Source organism: Canis lupus, chromosome 28, assembly GCF_011100685.1.
Source record: "Canis lupus familiaris isolate Mischka breed German Shepherd chromosome 28, alternate assembly UU_Cfam_GSD_1.0, whole genome shotgun sequence".
Taxonomy (NCBI): domain Eukaryota; kingdom Metazoa; phylum Chordata; class Mammalia; order Carnivora; family Canidae; genus Canis; species Canis lupus.
In genome coordinates, this window is record NC_049249.1 from 15,208,160 (window position 1) to 15,226,670 (window position 18,511).

At 44.3% G+C, this 18,511-nt stretch overlaps 1 protein-coding gene across 2 annotated transcripts in view; it reads left to right on the forward strand.

Annotated features, from left to right (window-relative positions):
- Window positions 1-18,511, forward strand: part of SUFU (SUFU negative regulator of hedgehog signaling) — a 122,240-nt gene that overhangs the window by 24,454 nt on the left and 79,275 nt on the right. For both annotated transcript variants that reach the window (XM_038578647.1, XM_038578648.1), the window contains exon 3: window positions 16,941-17,077. In XM_038578647.1, the coding sequence (XP_038434575.1) occupies window positions 16,941-17,077 (137 nt within the window). The remainder of the gene's footprint in view (window positions 1-16,940; window positions 17,078-18,511) is intronic.

Genomic DNA, 18,511 nt, shown 5'->3' on the forward strand with positions numbered 1-18,511 from the left:
GACGTGGGACTTGATCCTGGGTCTCCAGGATCAAGCCCTGGGTGGAAGGTGGCACTAAACCCCTGAGCCACCTGGGGCTGCCCTCAAGATTCAGTTTAGTTAGTAAACATTGTTCAGTCTCAGTATGTGCATGTTACCCGTAGTTGGTCAATTCATATCTTTTGATACTGCTAAGTACCCAGCATTGTTCTGTGTTCATTGTGTCACTTCAGGGAACTACAAAGAAGTAGAAGAATGGCAGGACTCCACAGTATAACATGAGAGACCTTAGCTTAAAATGTAAGAGAGAGGAATGCCTGGGTGGCTCAGTCAGTTAAGCGTCTGCCTTTGGCTCAGGTCATGAACCCAGAGTCCCAGGATGGAGCCCTGCATCAGGCTCCCTGCTCAGCAGGGAGTCTGCTTCTCTCTCTCTGCCCCTCACCCCCCTCTTGTGCTCTCTCCCTCTCTCAAATAAATAAATAAAATGTTTTTTAAAAATGTAAAGGAGACCATACAAAGCACTGTATTAGAGCTAAAACAGTACCTTGAGAGAACATAGTATGGGAAGAAAAGACATAATTTCACTTAAAGACGTGATAATTGAGAAGAGCTTTGACAAGAGATTTAGAAAGATAAGACTGGACTAGAAGGACCTTCCAGGCTGAGGGGTTAGCAGTAGTCATGGCATGGGGTGGGGGTTGTGTTTGGGACATGGGAGTTGGTTTGGCATCATAGCACAGTGTTGGTACTGGCATAGATATAGTGGGACCTCGGAGCAGAAAGACTGGTCGATGTCAGAAATGCTGTTCAACACCTGTGGTGTGCCTCATTTTCTTGACCTACCAGTTTGGTGACTTTACACAAAAGGTAGATGAAGTTAGCCACACATGATAACACACATGTATGCCGCATGCATGTACACACCTGTATCCTAGGAAGAATGCCTTCTTTCCTTAGTGCTCATAGACCAACTTCTAAAATCTCTTATTCTGGGGCTCCTAAACTAAGGAAATAATATGGATTTCCCCAACTATAAGTTATTTGAGAGAAAAAAAGAAAATGTGCAATATGCATCAGGATCTTTGCCAAAGCTGCTTTGGAAGCAGCCTTCTATTCAACAAGAAAACAATGGTCAAGTATAGGATCATATATAATTGCCTCTTTTTTTTCTTAGATTTTATTTATTTATTTTAGAAAGAGAGAGAGCATGAGCAGGGAGAGGAACAGAGGGGGAGGGAGAAGGAGGGGAAAAGAATATCAAGCAGACCCTACTGAGCATGGAGCCCAACATGGGGCTTGATCCCAGGACCCTGAGATCATGACCTGAGCCAAAACCAAGAGTTGGATGCTTAACTGACTGAGCCATCCAGGTGCCCCTAATTTCCTCTTTTGTAATAGACAGTTATACTTCTTTTGCAATAGGGAAAATGAATTCCAATATGAAAAATGTATCCACATTTGTGAACAAAGAAAATAGTAATTTCTTTATCGTGTAAGTGTATAGTGATTGGCATGGTTGCCCCTCTCCTAGTGCTAAAGGGAATAGAGGAGGGATTGAGATTTGAGAACCTACAGGGAAAAGAGTTGTGTAGGGCATCGCTTTTCAGAGTGACCTTAAGCAGTGACTTCAATCTAGGGGCATGGCCAACCCCAGGCTGTCTTGCAGGAGGGATTCCTGGCCTCTCTCTCCTCCTTCTCTCTAATTTCCTCTCAGAGCTTCCACTGGCTGAACCCAATTGGAAGCCAGAAGGCTCAGGAGCCCCACACAGGTCAGCTTTACAGGGCAGAGAGTAAGGTGAATATGTTGGTTTCCAATGGCTGCTTAAAAAATTACCACAAACTTAGCAGCTTACAATAACACACATTACCTCACATCTCCTTTGGGTCAGGAGTCCAGGTGTAGCTTAGCTTAGGTTCTGTTTGATCTCACAAGGCTGCAACCACAGTGTCAGCTGAGCTGCATTCTTATCTGAGGCTCTACTAGGGAAGGATCTACTTGCAAACTCCCTCAAGTTGTTTGTAGAATTCCTTTTCTTGTGGCTATTGGAGTCATGAAAGCTTTTTTAAAGAGAGCAACAGGGGCTCATGGATGGCTCAGTTGGTTAAGTGTCTGTCTTCAACTCAGATCATGATCCTAGGGTCTTGGAATCGAGCCCTGCAATGGGCTCCCTGCTCACCTAGGGGTCTGCTGCTCTCTCTCCATCTGCCGCTCCCCCTGCATATGCTCTCTCTCTCTCTCTCTCTCTTGCACTCTCCCTCTCAAATAAATAAATACAATCTTTAAAAAAAATAAAGCCAGCAACAGAGATAGCGACTGCTAGCAAAATGCAGTCTTCTATATAATGTAACATATTCGTGAGAGTGCTATCCTGTCACCTACCTGTATTCTGTTGTTAGAAGCAGGTCAAGGTCTTGTTATTATTCAGAGAGAGGGATTCCACAAAGGCATGAGCACCAGGGGCAGAGATCACAGGGATCTATCTGCCATAATGGGGATGAGTCTGCAAGGGCACACAGAAGATGTTGAGCTTAGGCACTGAGCTCAGAGAAGGTAACACTTGAGCCTTCTTTTTTTTTTTTAAAGATATATTTATTTATGTGAGCGGGGGCTGGGGCAGAGAGAGAAGCAGGCTCCCCTCTGAGCAGGGAGCCTGATGTGGGGCTAGATCCCAGGACCCCATGTTCATGACCTGAGCTGAAGGCAGTTGCTTAACTGACTGAGCCACTCAGGCGCCCATACCTGAGCCTCCCTGAAGGTTAGCAGAGGGTAGAGATAAACGGAACAACTTATTTGGAGTGTCTGAGTCATTAGGGTGTCCAGACATCTGCCATTCCATTCACTTGGCACTTGCTTAGAGTTTTAGGCAGAGGAGGTAGATGGGACCCAGGTCATTGTGAGACTTGCTGAGAGGTCTGGACTTACTAGCGAAGGTTTAGTGGGGGCAAGCTTTGGAGAATTTTAAGCAGAGGAGAGGCATATCATATTTCCTTTGGGGAATGTCAGAACAAACAACTAAATAGGGCAAGAAGCAGATCAGTGAGGAGGAGTGTTATGGACATCCAGGGGAAAAATGCAGATGGCCAACCCATAGTATGGCAGTTAGGATGGAGAGAAGAGGACACATTTGAGCTGCTGAGGAGGGAGGAGGAAGAGTTGACAACTTGGTGACTGTCTTCCTGGCTACCCAGGGGGATGACGCCAGACTGGAAAACACTTAGGATTCTGGTTTGGTGGCTGTATTAGTTTTCTATTGCTGTGATAACAAATTTCGATGTGTTTAGTGGTTTAAAACTATATACATTTATGATCTTAACTGTTTTGGAAGTCAGAAGTTTGACGTGAATCTCACTGGGTTAAAATCAAGATGTCTGGAATCCCTGGGTGGCTCAGCGGTTTGGCACCTGCCTTCGGCCCAGGGCATGATCCTAGAGATCCGGGATCAAGTCCCACATCGGGCTCCCTGCATGGGGCCTGCTTCTCCCCTCTGCCTGTGTCTCTGCCTCTCTCTCTCTCTCTCTCTCTCTCTCTCTGTGTGTGTCTCTCATGAGTAAATAAATAAAATCTTAAAAAAAAATCAAGATGTCAACTGGGCTGCATTCCATTTTGGAGGCTGTAAGGGAGATTCCATTCCCTTCCCTTTTCCATCTTCTAGAAGTGACACATATTGCTTGGTTCATGCCCCTTCCTTCATCTCAGGGCTAGTAAAAGGCAGACTAAGTTCTCATACCACACCTGTCTGCCTATTCTCCCACTTCTTCTACCTCTCACTTTTTCTTTGAAGGATACATGTGGTTAGATTGAGCTCACTCATATAATCCAGAATAATCTCCCCATCTCAAGATCCTTAATTTAGTTATATCTGTGAAGTCTCTTTTGCCATGTAAGGTATCATATACAGGTTTTAGAGATGAGAATGTGGACATATTTGGCGAGCCATTACACAGGCTATTATAGTAGTACTTTTTTTCGGTTAGGGAAAGATAGAGAAGGATCAGGTTTGGGAAGATACTGAGTTCAGATTTGCATATGTTGAGTTTGAGGTATCTGGGTCTGGTCCTTTGAGGACAGATTTGGGAATCCTCAACAGAGGCATGGTGCCTAAAGCCACTTAGTAAGGTTACCTGCAGAGACTGTATATGAGATGGCTGGGATCGGGCCCCGCAGAAAGTTGGGCTTTAGCTTCTGTCCTTTTTTTCACCTAGAAAGTACCCTAGGAAACAAGTGCAGATCGTGCACAGGGAAATGCTCACATTCTGTTTTTCCCTAGGGAAGTGCTTTCCAGTAATGCCCTCTCTTTGCCAGGCAGATCTTTATTCTCTGTATGTGTGAAAGGGATGGAACAGTGGCTAATTCCAGGGCATTAGGAGGTTTGGGGCAGAACTGAGGGCTTTGGAGCAAATTAACCTCAAGAAACGTGGTACTCCAAGCATGTACTGGAGTTTGGATGAGTGGTCCTTGAAATTGCTTTGGCACTGCTCTGGGAGGCAGAGGTGAAGAGGTGGGTAGCCTCCTTTGCAGAGCCCCAGAGATATTGGAGGTCTTTAGTTTAGGTCTTTTTGTAATCTCTGGGTCCAGCCTGGATGAAGGGTAGGCTTTGCCTATGCCTATTAGAGACATAAATGTAGGTTGTGTGTGCCCTTGGAGGGAAGCCACCAAAGGAAAAGGTCTGCAGGTCGTTTCCCCAGGGACAGGACTTAGAGACCCTTTCTTTTTCTCCTCCTCCTCCTCCTTCTTCTTCTTCTTCTTCTTCTCCTTCTTCCTTCTTCCTTCTTCCTCTTCTTTCTTCTTCCTCCTCCTCCTTCCTCCTCCTTCCTTCTTCTTCCTTCCTCTTCCTCCTCCTTCCTTCTTCTTTCAGATTTTATTTATTTATCCATGAGAGACACAGAAAGAGAGGCAGAGACATAGGCAGAGGGAGAAGCAGGCTTCCTATAGAGAGCCTGATGTGAGACTCAATTCCAGGACTCTGGGATCATGATTTGAGTTGTAGGCAGATGCTTGACCACTGAGCCACCCAGGCATTCCTAGAAGCTCCATTCTTCTGGGAGAGAATGACCAACCTAGTAACATTGGGAACTAAGCCTAATTTTCAAGAAGAGCTGGTTAGAGGGGGGAAGACCAACCAGGAAGTAGGGAAAGAGAAAGGGGAAAGAAGACCCAATAGGAGGCTTTATAGAGAATGAAGTGACATCACTTCTGGTTCTGGAATTGGACTGGCCTGGCCTCCTGTGGCATATGTTTTCTGAGGCAAATAGTGTATTCTTTCTTTTCTTTTGGTAACAATATCAAGCTTGAGACAGAGTCACAGTCCTTAGACCTGACTTTAGAAGTACTAACTTCACAAGGTGGAGCCTTGAGTTGGCCCAGCATTCAATGCTTCAGCCACTCACAGGGAAAGAGGGTGCTGACCACAGGCCTCTCCTATCATACCTTGAGTGTACAGTATGTACACTCAGCCAGCAGATTCTGTGAGAAGTCTGGCAGATACAGTAGTGAATAAGACATAGCCCTGTCCTTGTGGTGTTTATAGTCTAGACCAGAGATTATAAACAGTAGAAAATTTGGAAAATACAAAGAAGTTTGAAAAAGAAAAACTGTACTGTGATAGCTACTATAATAATCTTACTGCATTTTCTTCCTTTTTCTCACATATATTTTTACATTGTACATGTATGCACAAATATATATTTATAAGATACTTATTTATTTATTTTAGAGAGTGTGTGCACACAAGCAGGGGGAGGAACAGAAGGAGAAGGACATGTCCCCACTGAGCATGGAGACCTACATGGGGCTTGATTCCATGACCCCAAGATCATGCCCTGAGCCAAAATCAAGATGCTCAACTGAATGAGCCACCCAGGCACCCCTGCACAAATATTTTGAATCACACTTTGTATGAGATTTTGTTTCATGCTTTTTCAATGACTGTTTGTAGTAAAATCTGTATTTACCATTTTAACCACTTTTACAGTTCAATGAAGTTAATTAAGTACATTCACGTTCTTTTTTTTTCTAAGATTTTATTTATTTATTCATGAGAGAGACAGAGAGAGAGGTAGAGACATAGGCAGAGGAAGAAGCTCCCATGCAGAGCCTGATGTGGGACTTGATCCTAGGACCCTGGGATCATGACCTGAGCCAAAGGCAGATGCTCAACCACTGATCTACCCAGATGCCCCTACATTCACATTCTTTTTTTTTTTTTTAATTTTTTTGAATTTTATTTATTTATTCATGAGAGACACACAGAGAGAGAGGCAGAGACACAGGCAGAGCGAGAAGCAGGCTCCATGCACCGGGAGCCCGACGTGGGATTCGATCCCGGGTCTCCAGGATCGCGCCCTGGGCCAAAGGCAGGCGCTAAACCGCTGCGCCACCCAGGGATCCCCCCCTTTTTTTTTTTTAAGATTTTATTTATTTATTTATGAGAGACACACCCACAGAGAAGCAGAGACACAGGCAGAGGGAGAAGCAGGCTCCATGCAAGGAGCCCGACATGGGACTCGATCCCGGAACCCCGGGATCACGCCCTGAGCCAAAGGCAGCCCTTGAGCCAAAGGCTCAATGGCTGAGCTATCCAGGTGTCCCTGCATTCACATTCTTTTTTTTTTTTTAAAGAGATTTTATTTTATTTTATATTTTTAAAGATTTTTTTTTATTTATTTATGAAAGACACAGTGAGAGAGGCAGAGACACAGGCAAGGGAGAAGCAGGCTCCATGCAGCGAGCCCGACGTGGGACTCGATCCTGGCACTCCGCGATCACTCCCTGAGTCAAAGACAGACACTCAACCACTGAGCCACCCAGGCGTCCCTGTATTCACATTCTTATGCAGTCATCACCACTATCCATTTCCAGAACTTTTTCATCTTCCCAGCTGAAGCTTTGTGTTCATTAAATAGTAACTCCCCATCGCCCCCCACCTCATTCTAGCTGCTCATATCTGCATGTTTTATGGAGATATGGCAGCCACCATTCTGTTTTCTGTGTCTATGAATTTGACTACTCTAGGTACCTCATATGAGTGGAATCATATATTTGTCCTTTTGTGTTTGGCTTATATCACTTAGCATAATGTTTTCAAGGTTCATCCATGTTGTAGCATATATCAGAATTTCCTTCCTTTTTAAGGCTGAATAATATTCCTTTGTGTAGACATGCACATTTTGCTTATCTATTCACCGATAAATAGACATTGGGTTGTTTTTGCCTTTTGGCTATTGTGAACAATAGCTGCTGTGCATATGGGTATGCGTCTATTTGAATCCCTGTTTTCATTTCTATTGGGTTATACCCAGAAATGGAATTGCTGAATCATATGATAAATCTATGTTTATTTTTTTTGAAGAACCACCATCCTGTTTTCTAGCTGTGCTATTTTATATTCCCACCAGCAATGTAGAAGGCTTGCAATTTCATGACCACTTTAAGAAGAATTATTTATATTTTTATCCTGTAGTTAACAATAAATAGGTGAACAGCAAACAATAGAGGCTTCAAAGTAGGTATCTGATGTAACCTTCCCTTTTCTCCTCACCAGTTAGAGAGGAGTGCAAAGCCCTTTTCTTCCTAAAGCTCAGAGATGAGTCCCCCTGTTTTTAGAACTCTTATTTTTAATGACTGTGTCACATCCTGCCACACCATGCACCCAAACTCAGAATACTTCAGCTTGTAGAACATTTAGACTGTTTCAAAATTCTTTCATTCATTCATTCATTCATTCATTCATTCATTCATTCGAGACACACAGAGAGAAAGGCACAGACACAGGCAAAGGGAAAAGCAGGCTCCATGCAGGGAGCCAGACATGGGACTCAATCTAGGGTCTCCAGGATCACACCCTGGGCTGAAGGCAGCACTAAACCACTGAGCCACCAGGGCTGCCCTGTTTCTAAATTCTTAACTCTTATAAATACCATGGAATATATTTATACAAAAGACTTTTTCCAAATACAAGATTATCCTCTTAGGGTGAATTTCTAGAACTGGGGACTACCATAGATAATAGTTGTCACTGAGACAGTACCTATTTTTTTAATTTATTTTTATTTATTTATGATAGTCACACAGATAGAGAGAGAGAGGCAAAGACATAGGCAGAGGGAGAAGCAGGCTCCATGCACCGGAGCCGGACATGGGATTCGATCCCGGGTCTCCAGGATCGCACCCTGGGCCAAAGGCAGGCGCCAAACCGCTGCGCCACCCAGGGATCCGACAGTACCTATTATATTCCAGTCACTGCTCTGAGGGTTTCACATATATTAGCTTATTTAAATAGTTCCCATATGATAGCTACTTACATCTCCATTTAAAATACAGACTTTAGGGCAGCCCCGGTGGCCCAGTTGTTTAGCACTGCCTTCGGCCTGGGGTGTGATCCTGGAGACCTGGGATCAAGTCCTGCGTCAGGCTCCCTGCAGGGAGCCTGCTTTCTCTGCCTGTGTCTCTGCCTCTGTGTGTGTGTGTGTGTATGTGTGTCATGAATAAATAAATAAAATAAAATAAATAAAATAAAATAAATAAAATAAAATAAAATAAAATAAAATAAAATAAAATAATAAAATAAATGACTTTAGGGGTGCCTGGGTGGCTCACTTGGTTGGCCGTCTGACTCTTGATCTTAGCTCAGGACTTTATTTCAGGGTCATGAGTTCAGACCCTGCATTGGGCTCCATGGTGGGTGTGGAGCCTGCCTAAATAAATAAATAAATAAATAAGACCTTTTACTATTTTTTATTTTTATTTTTAAAAATATTTTATTTATTTATTTGAGAGAGAGTGAGAGCCAGAGAGATCACAGAGGGAGAGACAGAGGGAGAAGCAGACTTGATGCAGAGCAAAGAGTCTGATGCGGGGGGCTTGATCCCAGGACCCCGAGATCATGACCTGAGTGGAAGGCAGATGCTTAACCAACTGAGTGACCCAGGTGCCCCCCGCCCTTCTTACTATTTTTTAAAATAGACTTTATTTTTTAGAGCAGCTTGAGGTTCACAGCAAAATTAAGTGATGTACAGTTCGTATATATACCCTCTGCCGCCACACATGCATGGCCTCCCTTACTCTCAGCATCCATTACCAGAATGATACATTTGTTACAGTCAATGGACCTACATTGACACATCATTATCACCCAGACTCCATAGTTTACCTTAAGGTTTATTCTTCATATCTCCTATTTCTACAGATGGAGAAATTGAGGCACAGAGAGGATAAGTGATTTGCCCTCCAGCGAGGAAGTAGCAAAACCAGAACTTGAGCGTAGGCAGCCTGGCTCCAGAGACTCTGCTGACATTTCAGTGGCTCTTGATATTGGGTAGTGACACTTCAATGTTGGGTGATTGTTCCAATTTGCCTGGGATTAGTGGCTTTCCCAGGACATGAGGCTTTCAATTATAAAGCCAGGAAAGTCCTGTGAAAACAAGGACAAGTCGGTCGCCCTATTTCAGTGACACAATAGTCCTCGGGCCTACGATGGGTCTTTTTAGTAACTAGGTCAAGAGTTGGATCCTCCTCAGATCAAGGCTGGACATGGCCAGAAGGATGAGGGGAAGGGCCCAATCCACTTCCTGTTTCTTGGCCTCTTCACATTTGTTTCTGGGCACACTGACCAGGCCTCCTCCTTGTTGTTCTGGAACTTAAACTGCCCAGACAGAGCAATAGATCAGATTATGTGTTGACTCTTCCTGACCAATTGTCTTTTGATGGTTGGTGGATGTTCGCTGTTTTTTGGAGAGGGGAGTAAAAGAGTCCTGGATATTTGAGCTGGCTATCACCCCACCCTTCCCCTGCAGCACACTTCTTCAGCCCAGAGCCCCTTGAGTGTAATTATACAATGCCAAGAGTGTTTGCCTTGCAGCTCAGGTATGTTGCAACATCCTGAGCTGTGGGCTTATAGTAGGCAAACAGATCTTGAAAAGAAGGTGAATGGTCACATTTGTGACGTGAGAGGAGTAAGGCATGTGGCCAGCTGCGCCATAGGATAGCCAAAGCACTCCACAGGGTATCGGAGGATCTGGAAGCCAGCAGGGGCCACTTCCTCTGAGGTCACACTAGGTCTTGATGGAAAGGGTTGCTGCCTGAGCCTCTGAGCTCATTCTTTTCATCTTTATTGAGCACCTATTATACACCAAGATACATATTCAGAGAAATGTGTCCTGCCCCCCATCCTGCAGTTCTTTCCATCTTGTTCCTACCTACTGCCTGTAGGCAGCTAATCTTATTAGTTTCTGATTTATTATTCCTGTGTTGCTTTTTGCACAAATGAGCAGATATATGTATATTTTCCTATCTCCCCCTCTTTCTTCCTCAACAGGTAGTGTACTGTAGTACTTTCTGCCTTTTTTTTTTTTTTTTTAGATTTTATTTATTTATTCATGAGAGACATAGAGAAGCAGAGACATAGGCAGAGGGAGAAGCAGGCTCTCTGTAGGGAGCCCGAAGCAGGACTTGATCCCAAGACCCCAGGATCATGACCTGAGCAGAAGAGAGATGTCAACCACTGAGCCACCCAGGCATCCCACTTTCTGCTTTCTTTACTTGGCAATATCCATATCGGTTTGTTAGCTCTTCCTCATAGCTGCGTTAATACTCTTTGAACCACTCTCCCATGAATGGGCATTTATGTTGTCTCCAATATTTGGCAATTAGAAGTTCATAGAAATGGGATTGCTGGGTCAAAAGGTAAAATATATATAACTTTATTAGCTTTTGCTGACTTACCCTCCAAAATGATTGTACTAACTTGTATCGCCAATACAGTATCTTTGTATTGTTTGACAGTATCTTTCCCCACAGCCTCATAGAATGACTTTTTAATTTTTGCCAATCGGATGGGTGAGAACTATGTTTCTTGTTGCTTTAATTTGTATTTAAATTGCATTTCGGGCGGCCCCAGTGGCGCAGCGGTTTAGTGGCGCCTGCAGCCCAGGGCGTGATCCTGGGGACCCTGGATCCAGTCCCACATCAGGCTGTCTGCATGATGCCTGCTTCTCCCTCTGCCTGTGTCTCTGCCTCTCTCTCTCTCTCTATCTCTCTATGTGTCTCTATGAATGAATAAATAAAATCTTAAAAAAAAAAACAGGCTGATGAAGCCTATGGACCCTTATAAATTGCATTTCTCCTATCATGAGTGAGGTTGAACCTCTCTTTGTATGTCTGTACCTATATATCTATAGTTTGTGATTTTTTTTACTATCAATCTTTTCTTTTTCCCCCTCAATTTTTAAGAACAGCTTTATTGAGATAAAATTCACATACTGTACAATTCACCCCCTTAGCATGTATAATTTAATGGTTTAAGTACATCACAGAGTTATGTAACCATCGCATAATCTAATTTTAGAACTTCTTCATCACCCTAAAGAGAAATGCCATATGCATTAGCAGTCATTCCACATTTGTCCTCAGTTCCCTACCCATACACAGTCACTAATCTGCTTTCTATCTCTGCAGATTTGTCTGTTGTGGACATTTTATATAATATATACATAATTTGTATTCTATATTACAAGTTATATGGGCACCTGGGTGGCTCAGTTGGTTGATATCTTCCTTCAGCTCAGGTCATGATCTTGGGGCCCCGGGATTGAGCCCTGAGTTGGGCTTCCTGCTCAGCTAGGGGTCTGCCTCTCTATCTGCCCCTCCCCCTCCCACTTGTGCTCTCTGTCTCTGTGTCTCTTTCTCTCTCTCAAATGAATAAATAAAATCTCTTTTTAAAACAAAAACAAAAACCAGGACGCTTGGGTGGCTCAGTGGTTGAGAGTCTGCCTTCGGCCCAGGGCATGATCCTGGAGTTCCAGGATCAAGTCCCACATTGGGCTCCCAGCATGGAGCCTGCTTCTCCTCTGCCTATGTCTCTGCCTTCTCTCTGTGTCTCTCATGAATAAATAAATAAAATCTTTAAAAAAATAAATAAAAACTAAGTTATTATATTTATCATGTATCAAGGGAATCATACAATACATGGTCTTTCATGACTGGCTCCTTTTACTTAGTGTAAGTGATAGAATGCTTCTAAGTGTTCCAGGCAGTTTCTAACATTTAATCTTCACAACTCTGAAATTGTTACTGTGAGGAAACTGAGGCACAGAGAGGTTAAATGTCTTGCCTGAGGTCACATGGCAGTAAGAAGCTAGACTTTGGAGTTAGGCCAACTTCAAGTCCAAGTCAACTTGCTTGCTGTGTGACATAGAGAATATTACTTAAACTCTAGTCTCTTTTTTTCATGTTAGTTAAATGAAGATAACAGTGGCTGAATCTTGTTGGAGAATTAAACGCTGTGACATAAGTACTTAGGTCAAGGTCTAAAACTTAATAGGCATTCAGTTAATCATAGTGGCTGTTAGTAGCTAGAGTCCAGTAAAGACTTGGTTGGTGTGGTTGGCCTTGTCCCTCCTAGCACTGAGGTGTACCTGAGATACCAGGATTTTTTTTTAATATAATTCACATGCCATGAAATTTGCCTTTTTAAAGTATACAATTCAGTGCTTTTTAGTATATTCATAGGGTTGTACAACCATCGTCACCATTTAATTCAAGAACATTTCCATCACCCCAAATAGAAACTGTACCCATTAGCAATCACTCCCCATTCTCTACTCCCCCTAGCCTCTGGCAACCACTAATCTACTTTCTGTCTCTGGATTTCTTTATTCCAAACATTTTTTTTAAGATTTTATTTATTTATTCATGAGAAACACAGAGAGAGAGAGAGGCAGGCAGAGACACAGGCAGAGGGAGAAATAGGCTCCATGCAGGAAGCCTGACGTGGGACTCGATTCTGGGACTCTAGAATCATGCCCTGAGCCAAAGGCAAGCACTCAACCACTGAGCCACCCAGACATCCCTATTCCAGACATTGTTTTAAAGATTTTATTTATTTATTATTTATCTGAGAGAGAGGGAGAGAGTACAAGTAGGAGGGAGGGGCAGAGGGAGAGGCAGACCCCCCGCTGAGCAGGGAGCCCCCATGCAGGACTCGATCCCAGGAACCTGGGATCATGACCTGAGCCGAAGGCAGATGCTTAACTGACTGAGCCATCTAGGTGCCCCTATTCCAGACATTTGTATAAATGGAATTGTAACGTTATGTGGCCTTTTTCTATCTGGCTTTACTCACTTAGCATAATGTTTTCAGGGTTCATCCACGTTGTATCAGGACATTGTTTTTTTTTAATCCTATTGTTTTGTGCTACATTTTGTTTGTCCCTTCATCTGTCAACCACATTGGGTTGCTTCCACTTTCTGGCTTATTATGAATAATGCTACTATAAACATTAATGTACAGGTTTAAAATTTTTTTTTGTTTTTGTATTTTTTTATTTTATTTTATTTTTTTAATTTATGATAGTCACACACACAGAGAGAGAGAGGCAGAGACATAGGCAGAGGGAGAAGCAGGCTCCATGTACCGGGAGCCCGATGTGGGATTCGATCCTGGGTCTCCAGGATCGCGCCCTGGGCCAAAGGCAGGCGCTAAACCGCTGCGCCACCCAGGGATCCCTGTTTTTGTATTTTTAAAATTTTATTTCTTTGAGAGAGAGCACGAGCATGGGGAGAGACAGAAGGACAAGCACATTCCCCACTGAGCAGGGAGCCTGACTTAGGGCCCAGTCCCAGGACCCTGAGATCATGACCTGAGCTGTAGTCAGACCTTAATCAACTGAGCTACCCAGGTGACTCAATGCACAAGTTTTTGTGTAAGCACACATTTCCAATTCTTCTGGGTATATACCTAGGAGTGGAACTGTTGAGTCATGTGGTAACTTTGTGTTTAACTTTTTGAGGAATTGCAAGCCTGTTTTACAGAGCAGTGCTGCCATTTTGCATTCCCACCTGCAGTGTGTGTGAGTTCCAATTTCTCCACATACTCGTCGACACTTGTTACTGTCTTTTATTTTAGCCATCCTAGAGGGTATGGAGTGGTATCTCACCATGGTTTTTTTTGAATTTCCCTATTAACTAAGGGTGTTGAGCATGAGATGCCAACTTTTAGGTCAGGTCTTTTCTGCCCACCCTAGCTGTTGTGTTTCCTCCAGAAAGTCCCTCTGGTTTCCCATTCATCTTCTGCCTGGCGTTGGTGGTCATTTTGGCTTCTTAGATGCTGACTTGTACCTTCTTAGTCCAGCTGCTTGGGGCAGGCTTTTGGGCAGGTTCCAGTGGTCGTGCAACTGTGTCTGGGATTAAAGGCACAGGTTCTTTCTGTGTGCAGGTTTAACGTTACTCTTGAGGCTGCCACATCCATTCCTAAGGTCTCCAAATGGCTGGGACAAAGCCAGACTCTCCCCTGGGTACCTCAGCGAGCAGGATCAGAAATTCTTGAGCTGGAAACAGTCTCAACCATCCTTCTGCAACAAGACCATTAGAACCCTTCACCCTCTCCCTACCAGAGGGAGAATCTGTAATATATTCCTTTAGAATCTCTGTAGGAAGAAATTCCACTGGCTCCCTTTACCACTAGCTAATATTTTAGTAGCCTTCTATGTTAGAAAAATTCTTTGCTCTGACCCATCTCCCTCCTTCTGTAGCACATGCCAGTTTCCTCTCATGCTTTTCTTCCTCAGAGGATGTGGGACAGCTGCCCCTAGGAGGGGCTTCATCCTCTGGTCAGACAAAACCACTTTGGCTGGAGAAGCCCTCACGTGAAGAAGTCGAGACCAAGCCAGGCCTCTCCCAGGGGACTTTAAAGACTGAATGACCTTGTCGCTTGGCTGTTTCCTGGGCAGTCTGCTTTGAAAAAGAGAACTTCTGACAGGCTCCAGGTTGTGTGTTTATCCTGAAGCTGGGCCATTCCAAACGCATGTTTCAGAGTTTAGAGGTTGCGTCCAGCCAGCCTGGTGGGTGGTAATCAAATGCAGGTGGATACCATCTGGCCAGGCCTGTCCTTCCCAGCTAGCCAAGTGAGGGCTGGCCTGCCCACCACAGAGCTGGCCCAAAAAGCATCCCGCATGTAGGCAGATGGTGCACATGTGCACATGCACACCCATACATGTGTGTGTATGTGTACACAGCTTCCTTAGAGGGGTGGTGCTGCTGGGATGCATATGATTTCTCTCTGCATCGAGGGTTCTTCCCATCACACAATCTGAAGAGGATTTTCTTTTTGTCTGTTTCTCAAGTTTTTGTGGTTAGAAATCATGTATTTTTCTTGGCCCAAGATGAAAGCCCTGGAATAATCGTCTAATACATTTTTACGAAGCTGCTTCTATTGGAGGCTGCTTGAAATCTTCCCTTTGGCCTAGTGACCCATCTCCTTCAGTGGGATTTTAACTCTGAGTCAGTGTTGCATTACCTTAGATTTTCACACTCTTCTCAAGCCTGCAGCCCCGAGGAAGTGGCTCTTCCAGCCTCAGCTTGTTTAGCTATTCCCCCAGCCCCCTTGCATCGAATTGCTCCCAAATATGACAGTTCAGTAAGGGCAAAAAATAGCTTACACCGTGTCCTGCCAAACAACTTCTTCTCATCTGGTCTCTGAAATTCTAGTTGTGTACCCTCAAAATGGATTCTGCCTCCCACACTGTTAGGTACCCAGAGGAAATGCAAACCATGGACACCTCCTTTAAATATAATTAGGCCCGAGCATAACGACTTTAAGGCCCGATTCCTTTTCAGTGCTTTGGAGAACATAGCTTCCCAGAAGTGATCTCCCCACTGTAGCAAATGCAGGAGGGCTGAGCTCACCCAGGCACAAACACAAGGTTAGGACTGATGTCCGAGGTTCAGAAACTTTGGAATCTCTTTCTGTCCCATCTTCTGGCCTGGCCTCTTGAGGGTGATGAAGAGGATGATGGAGGAAAGACGCCACGTGGAATTCTAGGGTTGGGCATCGTCATTATCCCTTCGCAACTCTTGCCTCTGACTGCCTGTTCGGGTAGCTTGGCTAGCAAGGAGGTGTTGGCTGTCATCTTAGTTTATGGTTTGTATTTGTATGCTGAGGAGTTTACATGTGTATAATCATTGTGGCTCATGTTTGTACAAGATATAATTACTGAAAATTATATCATGAACTTATTTTAACTTTTAACCCTTCCCATGCTGGCAAACCTCTTAAGTTCTCAGGAACTCCTCCCTGGATGCTTCCCTCCCATAAGGGGGGCATGTCACCTCCCCAACCAGGCCTTGCTTTCTCATCCACATCATTTTTCCTTTCTGACAGAAGTCCATTTCAGGGGCTTCCCTGAAGACCTGGTCCTCTTCTGAGTGTTTCCTAGCAGTGAGAGGCTGGCATTCCTCCCTCGCCTCATCATCACTGTGATAAATATGGCCATAGAGGCTTAACTGTCATCGTTCTTGACCACCTGGGGATGAGAAGGGAGCACAAATCATGCTTCCTGAGCATTCCAGTGATTGAAGAATGCACATGGGGCAGCGAGTTTCAGGAAGAGCATGTGCTGATCAATTAGGATGTGTGGGATGCTGGGTTTCAGGCAGAATATAGGCCCTCCCAATATTTGGAATCTGCCTTGGGACTTATCCTCAAATGCTGAGTTTGGAGACCAGCCAGCCCATCCCAAGGATTGTACCCTTGTGGGGTACCATCCCAAGGTGGGTGTGGAGAGAAATGATCTCTTCCTCACAATACAGTGGGCCTTGTGTCCTTAGCAAACTAAGTAGGTGCTTATTAACAGCTTGAAGGAATGAAGAGTGTGAATAAGGAAGATTTTCAGTAATAGAGACTTAATCATCAAGAGGAATGTTCCAGAGCCACAGAATGTAGAACTCATAATTTAGAGTGCCACCAGGGGAATTTGATTGGCTGGACCAAGGTCAGAGCCATGGACCGTGGCTGGCAGGAGCGCAAGACTAGTATTGTGGCTCTTTATAGGCTATTGAGGGAGATTCTCTGATTAAGGGGTTTGGATGCTAAGGCCACCAAAAAAGGGGGAAAACTTTAATTGGACTTTAAAAACAGTGTTTTCCTGAGGTGGTTGAACTAAAAACATTTGGTTTTTATTCCTTTCAGATTTACAGGAACAGACGGGCCTAGTGGTTTTGGCTTTGAATTGACATTTCGTCTGAAGAGAGAAACAGGGGAGTCTGCCCCCCCAACATGGCCAGCAGAGCTAATGCAGGGCTTGGCCAGATACGTGTTCCAGTCAGGTAAGAACTCTTAAGAGCTGGCTGACGTGGGGATCCTTTTGCTATGAGCCTGCTTGGCTTTGGGAACTCGTAGCCATATTTTGATATCTGTGGCGTTACCTTTTCTGAGAGTATTGTACATCATTGTACTATGGCTTGTTTTGCCTGGTGTTTCCTGGGTGGGAAGCTACCTGGGCCAGGGAAGAGAAGGATTTGCCACTATGACCTCTAGCAGCCTGCTATTCTGACACCTTGAGCCTAGCCATACTTCTGATTCCCAGTGAGCCAAATTCCAACTCAGCATGGAGCTGATCAGCTCTTTCTGTCTGTCCCATTTCGCATAATGTCCTTGCTCCCTGCTACCAGTGGCCTAGGCATCTCCATTTCTGGGGTCACAAGCACATGTGTTAATTTTGGTTAAGCCTTGGGTTAACAGTGGAGAGTGTGACAGAGAGAAAGAATTGCTGGGTGTTTGTTCCCTCACTGTGTGAGGGTGAAGCTGGAATCAGGCAGGACCTTGACAATCAGAATAATTTGATTCACGTGATTCAAGTGGCTACCAGGGGATGGTTCTATGCTCCTGGTGCCCCTCTGGAGACTGCTAACATGGTACCCAAAGTGGGGACTTTGTGTTGGGATCTTGGTCTCTTGCTCTTAGCTCATCCTGCCTATAGTCCTCCAGTGGGATGAAATGTTAGAGCAAAATTTAATACCTTTTAAGGAAGGTTTCATATCATCTGGATGTTTTTGTGTGGCAAATTAATTGCTCAGTAATACGTCTCATATGGCTTCAGATTTTTTTCTTTTTATTTAGTTAAGTAGCCTTCAGATGAAGGCCAAGACAATTTTATCCAATTCTTTTGCTCTTTGACTGCCATAGATGAGCAGCATCGAGGCCAGAGTCCCTCAAAGTACGGTCCTTGGATCCCCTGCATCAGAAGCACATTGAGAACTTGTTATAACCACACATTCCTGGGCCCCATAGGAGATCTCTGACTCAGTATCCTTTAGGGGTGTTGTTCCCAGATGCTTCTGGTAGTGACTAAGTTTGGAGAACCATAGATCTGACAGTGACTTTTTTCCCCCCAGCTTTGAGTGGGTTATAAATTGGGGGTATAATAGGTCCTCTAGGTTGAACTCATCTGTCCTCATTCTGGACCCCTGGGGTCAGTTGTTGGTAGGGTGGCTATCACATAATGGGACTGATCCTTAACTACTATCTACCATTTTGTGTCCTCTGGAATAATCCCCTTTGGGAGACTATAGTGGGTCTTTTCTAAGCGAGGGTTCCTAAACCTGGCTGCTCATGAGGTCCTCTGGGGAGTTGTCCACACTCTGATTCCCAAAACCCCTGTGTGGCCGTGATGCAGTTGGTCAGAGGAGAGACAGAGACATTTGTTTCTTAATCAGCTTCCCAGGAGATTCTAATGCAGTCGATCTAAGGATGATGTTTGG